This window comes from Salmo salar, chromosome ssa11 (assembly GCF_905237065.1).
Source record: "Salmo salar chromosome ssa11, Ssal_v3.1, whole genome shotgun sequence".
NCBI classification, from domain to species: Eukaryota; Metazoa; Chordata; class Actinopteri; order Salmoniformes; family Salmonidae; genus Salmo; species Salmo salar.
The window spans coordinates 11,647,446-11,657,140 of NC_059452.1; the positions used below are offsets into that span (position 1 = coordinate 11,647,446).

The 9,695-nt window shown below is 44.9% G+C and overlaps 1 protein-coding gene across 1 annotated transcript; it reads left to right on the forward strand.

Moving 5' to 3' along the window:
• Positions 1-4,154: 4,154 nt before the first annotated feature.
• On the forward strand, positions 4,155-8,533 carry LOC123725234 (uncharacterized). The gene is made up of 3 exons (XM_045690345.1): positions 4,155-5,309; positions 6,776-7,256; positions 7,773-8,533. The coding sequence occupies exons 1-3, from the start codon at positions 4,155-4,157 to the stop codon at positions 8,531-8,533; spliced, it is 2,397 nt and encodes a 798-aa protein (XP_045546301.1).
• The last annotated feature ends 1,162 nt before the right edge of the window (positions 8,534-9,695 follow it).

Consider the following 9,695-nt stretch of genomic DNA (forward strand, 5'->3'; position numbering starts at 1 on the left):
ACCTGCCCATTGTGAAGGTCTGAAAAGACAGTATAAACCAACCCTGTGTGAGCCAAGTCCCCTTCCAAGCCCCATTCACCACTCAACATCCAACTCGTCTGCATGTCTCTGTCTGTTGCCTTTAATGTGACAAAACCCTTCAGTGAGACAGCATTCAGATGATGTGTGTAGGCGACAAAGTATGGGTAAATAAAAGTAAACGGCCATTGATTACTAAACGTGTTACGTCAGCTACACATCAAGAGCCTATCTCTTAGCTTTATGCACTAAGCACTCACGCTTAACCATGTTACTGTCAATTGTGAGCCAAACCGTTTCTGTTTTTTTTCTCAAGCAACAGATGTTGCACTAGAAGTACAATTAAGAGTGTTAGCACCCACATTAAATACACATGATAGATATCGTCACTTAGTTGTGCCACCACTCTGTGACTTGCATTTGTCTGTAAAACACTAGATGAAGCTAGAACTGAGTTACGGTATAATGGTGAATAGGTAATGAACAATATATCAAAATATTGGAAACACCTACTCATGTTTGCGTGATTGGAGTAAACTAACCGAGAACAATACTTCTACTCCTACTTACAGCTATTTTCGCTCACATGTAGTTAAATAATTACGTATAAATACAGTACCAGTCAAAGTTCGTACACACCTACACATTCCAGGGTTTTTCTTTATTTGTACTATTTTCTACATTGCAGAATAACAGTGAAGACATCAAAACTATGAAATAACACATATGGAATCATGTAGTAACCAAAAAAAGTGTTAACCTCTCTGGGCCAGTTTGCGTCCCACCCTAGTCAACAGCCAGTGGAATCGCGTGGCGCGAAATACAAATACCTCAACAATGCTATAACTTCAGTTTCTCAAACATATGACTATTTTACACCATTTTAAAGATAAGACTCTCGTTAATCTAACCACATTGTCCGATTTCAAAAAGGCTTTACAGCGAAAGCAAAACATTAGATTATGTCAGGAGAGTACCCTGCCAAAAATAATCACACAGCCATTTTCAAAGCAAGCATATAATGTCACAAAAACCCAAACCACAGCTAAATGCAGCACTAACCTTTGATGATCTTCATCAATGACACTCCTAGGACATTATGTTATACAATACATGCATGTTTTGTTCAATCAAGTTGATATTTATATCAAAAACCAGCTTTCTAAATTAGCATGTGATGTTCAGAACTAGCATTTCCACCGAAAACTTCCGGTGAATTTACTAAATTACTCATGATAAACGTTGACAAAATACATAACAATTATTTTAAGAATTATAGATACAGAACTCCTTTATGCAAATGCTATGTCAGATTTTAAAATAGCTTTTCGACGAAAGCGCATTTTGCAATATTCTGAGTACATAGCTCGGCCATCACAGGCTAGCTAATTTGACACCCACCAAGTTTGGGGCAACCTTTACTCAGAATTACTATTAGAAAAATTTGATTACCTTTGCTGTTCTTCATCAGAATGCACTCCCAGGGCTTCTACTTCAACAACAAATGTTGTTTTGGTTCCAAATAATCCATAGTTATATCTAAATACCTCCGTTTTGTTCGTGCATTCAGGTCACTATCCGAAGGGTAACGCGCGAGTGCATTTCGTGACAAAAAAATTCAAAATATTCCATTAGCGTACTTAGAAGCATGTCAAACGCTGTTTAAAATCAGTTTTATGCTATTTTTCTCGTAAAATAGCGATAATATTCCAACCGGACAACGTTGTATTCAACGTTGTATTCATTCAAAGACTGTCTTCCCTGTGGCTCAGTTGGTAGAGCATGGTGTGTGCAACACCAGGGTTGTGGGTTTGATTCCCACGGGGGGCCAGTACAAAAAAAAAGAAGAAAAAAAGGCATGAAATGAAATGTATGCATTCACTACTGTAAGTCACTCTGGATAAGAGCGTCTGCTAAATGACTAAAATGTAAATGTAAAGAAAAAAATTGAGAAGTCTTGTGAATGCGCATCTCAGTCTCACTGTCCCCAGGCAGGCCACTTACAAACTCTGCTGCTGTACTTTGCCCAGAGACAGGAGACACGTCATTCCGCTTTCTGAACGCTTTAGAGAGCCAATGGAAGCCTTAGAAAGTGTCACGTAACAGCACAGATGCTGTATTTTCGATAGAGATGCAACAGAAGGACAACAAATTGTCAGACAGGGCACTTCCTGCATGGAATCTTCTCAGGTTTTGGCCTGCCATATGAGTTCTGTTATACTCACAGACACCATTCAAACAGTTTTAGAAACATTTGAGTGTTTTCTATCCAAATCTACTAATTATATGCATATTCTCATTTCTGGGCAAGAGTAGTAACCAGTTTAAATCGGGTACGTTTTTTTATCCGGCAGTGAAAATACTGCCCCCTAGCCCCAACAGGTTAAACAAATCAAAATATATTTTATATTTGAGATTCTTCAAAGTAGCCTCCCTTTGCCTTGACGATAGCTTTGCACACTTGGCATTGTCTCAACCAGCTTCATGAGGAATGCTTTTCCAACAGTCTTGAAGAAGTTCCCACATATGCTGAGCACTTGTTGGCTGCTTTTCCTTCAATCTGCGGTCCATCTCATCCCAAACCATATCAATTGGGTTGAGGCCGGGTGATTGTAGAGGCCAGGTCATTTGATGCAGCACTCCATCACGCTCCTTTATCGTCAAATAGCCCTTACACAGCCTGGAGATGTGTTGTGAGTCATTGTCCTGTTGAAAAACAAATGATAGTCCCACTAAGTGCAAACCAGATGGGATGGCATATCGCTGCAGAATGCTGTGGTAGCCATGCTGGTTAAGTGTGTCTTGAATTCTAAATAAATCACTGACAGTGTCACCAGCAAAGCACCCCCACACATCACACCTTCTCCATGCTTCACTGTGGGAACCACACATGCGGAGATCATCTGTTCACCTACTCTGCGTCTCACAAAGACACAGCGGTTGAAACCAAAAATCTCAAATTTGGACTCATCAGACCAAAAGACAGATTTCCACCTGGTCTAATGTTCATTGCTCGTGTTTCTTAGCCCAAGTGTGACGTAGAAGTCCGTCACTGGCCGCGGGCAGCATTTGGTACTTTAACGCACGCACACATTCATCACTCCTCCCTGCTCCGTTATCAGATAAGTTAACAATGTGGGTCGACACACAAGTTAACGTCTCTATCTTAGTACATACATTTCACACTTACTTCAGTAACCAGTTAGGCTATAAAGAAATAAAGACAGGTGTTCATATTTAATATAAGCAATATTTAGTATACTTATCGATGTTATGGATGAGCGCGGTTGTTTGTTCTGTTCCTCTCTCTCTCCATCTCTGTAGCTTCCAGGTATGCTGGATAAGGACCCGAGCTAAGGGAATTGGGCTTACTTTGTAGTGCCTGTCCGGAATTGCTCATTAATGTAAACGGGCATATTGGAAGACACTGTCAGTAGTGATGTAATTTTGTAAATGTTATATTGTGATGTTGTTTCATAAACGTGTTGCAATGTATATATTTTGGTATGTTTAGATAAATGGAAACTGTATGTTGAATAGGTAATTGCTTAATTAATTAGTGTTAATTGTTCTGAGGGGAGGGGCTACCCCTACAAAAGGAGCCTCTCTTTCAGTTCATGGAGAGGCATTTTGGATTGAGCTGTGGGTGGGGCAGCTTTGTTTTTAAGCTGTCCCATAAGGTATACGTTTGATGGCAGTACTGTTGTTTTGTTCCGGAATCACTATGTAAATAAACACCGTTGCACAGAAGAACTTTTGCGGCTCCGCCATCTTTTTATTTTTTATAGAGGTTAGGTTTTCCAGTTTAGCCTTCTGGCCTACTCTACGTGACATATGGTGGCAGCAGTGGGATGGCGCACCGCAAATCAGTGAATTCCAACAAGAGAGGTAAAGGAATGCGTACAGGATTGCGTTCTCAGCAGCAGCATCAACTGTCATAAAAGGTAATTGAAGTTGAAACTGGGTGGAATACCATGGAATCTTCTGGTGAAGAGGTTAATTATGAGAAACTAGGAGCCCGACCAAGGGGCCAAACACAACCAGAACTGTTTGAACTACCGGTTGAACCAGCAGATACAGCAATAAGAGACCAGCTGACTGAAGGAGCAGTTGGGGGACCAGAACCACACCCAACCATGGTAACCCTTTTCCAGCAACTTTTCACCTGCCTTGAGAAGAGGGACGAAGACCTCAATCAGGAGTTTCGGGGCCTACGCCAATCTATCCTCACAGCTCCTCACCAAGCGGAACTCGTCAGTGAGAGCCCAAGATTGGGTCTGCCAACACCAGGACGACAAAGGCTCGACGCAGCAGGGACTTCAACTCCACAGCAGGATCCCCAAGCAGTAATGAGAGCAGCCCCAGCACCAGGAGACCAGTCCAGCAGTGTTAACGTTCATCTTCCAGCATTCCTGAGGAAGGAGCCAAAGGTGCCCTCATACCAGCAGGGGGAGGACATTGAAAACTACTTGCTGAGGTTTGAGCGAATGGCCAAGACGTGGCAGTGGCCGGAGGTAGAGTGGGCCTGCAGGCTTGTCCCATTGCTCACGGGCAAGGCCTTAGAGGCTTACACAGCAATGGATGAGGGGCTGTCCAACGTCTACAAGGGCTTGAAGGAAGCGCTGCTGATGAAGTTCGACATCTCCTCGGAGACCTACCGTCAACGCTTTAGAGCTGCATCGACGCCATCGGGTGAGTCACCAACAGAGACGTACCACCGCCTCAAGGGTCTCTACCGACGATGGGTTCAACCAGAGGAGAAGACACAGGACGAGATCGGTGAGGTCATCATCCTCGAGCAACTTCTACAAGTTCTACCACACGACATTCGAACCTGGGTTCGAGAGCACGAGCCCAAGGACGGGCTTATGGCGGCCAAGCTTGCGCTGCAGTACCATAATGCACATAAAGGGGGCCCACCACGACCTGCAGCACCCGCTCCAAGGAGTCTCCGAGACACAAGGGACATCAGAGATACCCGAGATGGTGGAGGTAACTCTGGGGGTTATGTGTCTGGGAGGAGGGAGGTAAGGGATTATGCAGTTCGCTCTGATGGGAGGGGTCTGACCTGTTTTTACTGCCGACAGCAGGGGCACAAGGCTTCAATGTGTCCGCTACGTAAATCCAAGCTCTCAGGTTACTGTTATGTGCCCAGAGAGGGGGATGGTGTTCAGAATAGACAGACTGGGGAAGGGTCAGTCTTGGTACCTGTAAAAGTGAATGGTAAAAGTCTTACTGCAATGATTGACACCGGCAGTTCCCTGTCGTTGATCAGAAAATGTAATGTACCTGTTAACCTGTTAGGGCTAGGGGGCAGTATTGACACGGCTGGATAAAAAACATACCCGATTTAATCTGGTTACCACTCCTACCCAGTAACTAGAATATGCATATACTTATTACATATGGATAGAAAACACCCTAAATTTTCTAAAACTGTTTGAATGGTGTCTGTGAGTATAACAGAACTCAAATGGCAGGTCAAAACCTGAGAGATTCCTTTACAGGAAGTGGCCTGTCTGACCATTTCTTGAACTTCTTTTCCATCTCTATCATTTACTAAGGATCTCTGCTCTAACGTGACACTTCCCACGTCGTCCATAGGCGCTCAGAGCCCGGGAAAAAACAGAATGTCGTCATTCCAGCCCCAGGCTGAAACACATTATCGCCTTTCTCAAGTGGCCGATCAAGGGACACGGGCTTATGCGCGTGACCCCGACCGCCCCCGCCTTTGGGATTTTTTTCCTCTGTTTGCCGAAAAGGAGATTCCCTGTCGGAATATTATCGCTTTTCTACGAGAAAAGTGTCGTAAAAATTGATTTTAAACAGCGGTTGACATGCTTCGAAGTACGGTAATGGAATACTTAGAATTTTATTGTCACGAATTGCGCCATGCGCGTGACACTTCTTTACTATTTCGGATAGTGTCTGGAACGCACAAACAAAACGCCGCTATTCGGATATAACGATGGATTATTTTGGACCAAACCAACATTTGTTATTGAAGTAGCAGTTCTGGGTGTGCATTCTGACGAAGACAACAAAAGGTAATCAAACTTTTATAATAGTAAATATGATTATGGTGAGTGCTAAACTTGCCGGGTGTCTAAATAGCGAGCCCGTGATGCCTGGGCTATGTACTTAGAATATTGCAAAATGTGCTTTCACCAAAAAGCTATTTTAAAATCGGACATATCGAGTGCATAGAGGAGGTCTGTATCTATAATTCTTAAAATAATTGTTATGCTTTTTGTGAATGTTTATCGTGAGTAATTTAGTAAAATGTTAGCGAATTCCCCGGAAGTTTGCGGGGGGTATGCTAGTTCTGAACGTCACATGCTAATGTAAAATGCTGGTTTTTGATATAAATATGAACTTGATTGAACAAAACATGCATGTATTGTATAACATAATGTCCTAGGGTTGTCATCTGATGAAGATCATCAAAGGTGAGTGCTGCATTTAGCTGTCTTCTGGGTTTTGGTGACATTATATGCTGGCTTGAAAAATGGGTGTCTGATTATTTCTGGCTTGGTACTCTGCTGACATAATCTAATGTTTTGCTTTCGTTGTAAAGCCTTTTTGAAATCGGACAGTGTGGTTAGATTAACGAGAGTCTTGTCTTTAAATGGCTGTAAAATAGTCATATGTTTGAGAAATTGAAGTAATAGGATTTTTAACGTTTTGAAAATCGCGCCACAGGCTTGCAGTGGCTGTTACGTAGGTGGGACGAATTCGTCCCGCCTAGCCTAGAGAGGTTAATGACATTGATTACGGTCACCAGACACTGATCCAATGTGTCCATGGTGACCAGTCACAGCAGCCCACAGCTGAACTCACAGTGGAGATTCAGGGTCAGAAATACCTCCTCAAAGTTGGGGTAATGGAGAAGCTACCGTTTGAGATGATTTTGGGGAGGGATGTGCCTGTACTCTCTGATCTGTTGGGAAGTGTGGGGGGTCAGCTATATGAGCAGTCAGTTTGCCAGTCTGATGTTCAGGTGTCATGTTCAGTTGTCACTCGTGCACAGGCCAAAGCTGGTTTACAACCTCTGCCTGACTTGTGTGATAGTCTGTGTGAGGGGGGAACCAAAGGGCCCAGAAAGTCACGCCGCCAGCGGCGTCTTGAGAAGTATGTGGGAACCCCTGTACCTGTTGCTGATGTGTCTGGGTTAGAAGTGCAATGGGAAGTTCCACAAAATGTTGCTACACTGCAGAAGTCTGATGCAACCTTGAAAGGTTTATTTGATAAGGCCTTAGCTGGGGACAGCCAATCTTCATGTGGGGGAATATACACAGTAGACAACCACATACTCTACCTTGGGTCAGAAGCAGATAGCAGGAAGTTAGTGGTGCCATCTACATGTAGACCACTTGTTCTCAACCTTGCACATACAGTTCCATGGGCAGGCCATCTAGGGCAACATAAGACCTATCTTAGGCTAGGCTCCCGTTTCTTTTGGCCCTCCATGTATACTGATGTACAAACATACTGCAAAACATGCCCCACGTGCCAGAAAACCAGTGCTGTCCGTAGGTCTGACCGGGCTCCTCTATGTTCACTGCCAGTTATCTCTACCCCATTCAAGAGAATTGCAATGGACATTGTTGGACCCTTGGAGAAGAGTAGTGCAGGTTACCAGTATATATTGGTGATCTGTGACTATGCCACCCGGTTCCCAGAAGCCTTCCCACTCCGTTCCATAACCACTCCAAAAATAATCAGTGCTCTTGTTCAGCTCTTTTCTCGTGTAGGAATCCCAGATGAAATCCTGACGGACCAAGGCACAAACTTCACTTCACGACTGATGGTTCAACTCCACCGACAGCTGGGCATTAAACGCTTGAGGACCACTCCCTACCATCCCCAAACGGATGGGCTTGTAGAGAGATTCAATCAAACGCTCAAGAATATGCTGAGGAAGTTTGTGGCTGACACTGGTAAAGACTGGGATAAGTGGTTACCCTTTCTGCTTTTTGCTTACAGGGAGGTGCCTCAGGCATCGACAGGTTTCTCACCATTCGAACTCCTCTATGGATGGCCAGTGCAGGGACCACTGGACCTGCTGAAGAAGTGCTGGGAAGGTTCCCCAGTAGCTACCTCAGGACAGGGGATTGTCCAGTACGTTCTCCAGATGCGAGACAGGCTGGAGCGGTACCGAGAGGAAGCTAGGGCAAACCTTCAGCAAGCCCAGAAGGCCCAGAAGCGAGGGTATGACCAGCACGCTCGCCACAGAGCGTTTGAGCCAGGACAGAAAGTCCTGCTCCTCCTTCCCTCGTCTACCAGCAAGCTCCTTGCGCAGTGGCAAGGGCCGTACCTAATCGGGAGGAAGATGGGCCCGGTGACCTACGAGGTGCTGCACCCGGACAAGGGTAAGGAGAAGCAAACCTACCATGTGAACCTCCTCAAGGCCTGGGAGGAGAAAGGGGAACTCTCCAAGGTAAAGTCCTTTCTGGTCCGCAGAGTAGAAGAAGAGGACGAGTCAGATGGGGTCACAGAGGCATGGAAAGGATGAGCAGAGGTCATACTGGCTCACCTAGAAGAAGACAAGCAAGATGAGCTGAAGCAGCTGTTTGGCAAGTATCCGGCCCTCTTCAGTCAGAGTCCAGGAAGAACCAAAGTCCTGGAACACGTCATTCGTTTGAAGCCTGGCCAGAACCCTGTCCGCCAGCATCCTTACCGTGTGCCTGAGAGGCTGGTGGTAGCCCTCAAAGAAGAGGTCCACACCATGATAGAGATGGATGTTGTCGAGCCATCATCAAGTGAATGGAGCAGCCCTATTGTCATTGTCCCAAAGAAGGATGGCTCTTTGCGCGTCTGCATGGACTTCCGTAAGGTGAATGCCATCTCCCAGTTTGATGCCTACCCCATGCCCCGCATTGACGACTTACTGGAGAGAATAGGTAGAGCTCATTACATCACCACATTGGATCTCTGCAAAGGGTACTGGCAGGTGCCCCTGGACGAACAATCCAAGGCCTACACTGCCTTCCGGACACCGATGGGCCTGTTCCAGTTTAACCTGTTAGGGCTAGGGGGCAGTATTGACACGGCTGGATAAAAAACATACCCGATTTAATCTGGTTACCACTCCTACCCAGTAACTAGAATATGCATATACTTATTACATATGGATAGAAAACACCCTAAATTTTCTAAAACTGTTTGAATGGTGTCTGTGAGTATAACAGAACTCAAATGGCAGGTCAAAACCTGAGAGATTCCTTTACAGGAAGTGGCCTGTCTGACCATTTCTTGAACTTCTTTTCCATCTCTATCATTTACTAAGGATCTCTGCTCTAACGTGACACTTCCCACGTCGTCCATAGGCGCTCAGAGCCCGGGAAAAAACAGAATGTCGTCATTCCAGCCCCAGGCTGAAACACATTATCGCCTTTCTCAAGTGGCCGATCAAGGGACACTGGGCTTATGCGCGTGACCCGACCGCCCCCGCCTTTGGGATTTTTTCCTCTGTTTGCCGAAAAGGAGATTCCCTGTCGGAATATTATCGCTTTTCTACGAGAAAAATGTCGTAAAAATTTATTTTAAACAGCGGTTGACATGCTTCGAAGTACGGTAATGGAATATTTAGAATTTTATTGTCACGAATTGCGCCATGCGCACGACACTTCTTTACTATTTCGGATAGTGTCTGGAACGCACGAACAAAACGCCGC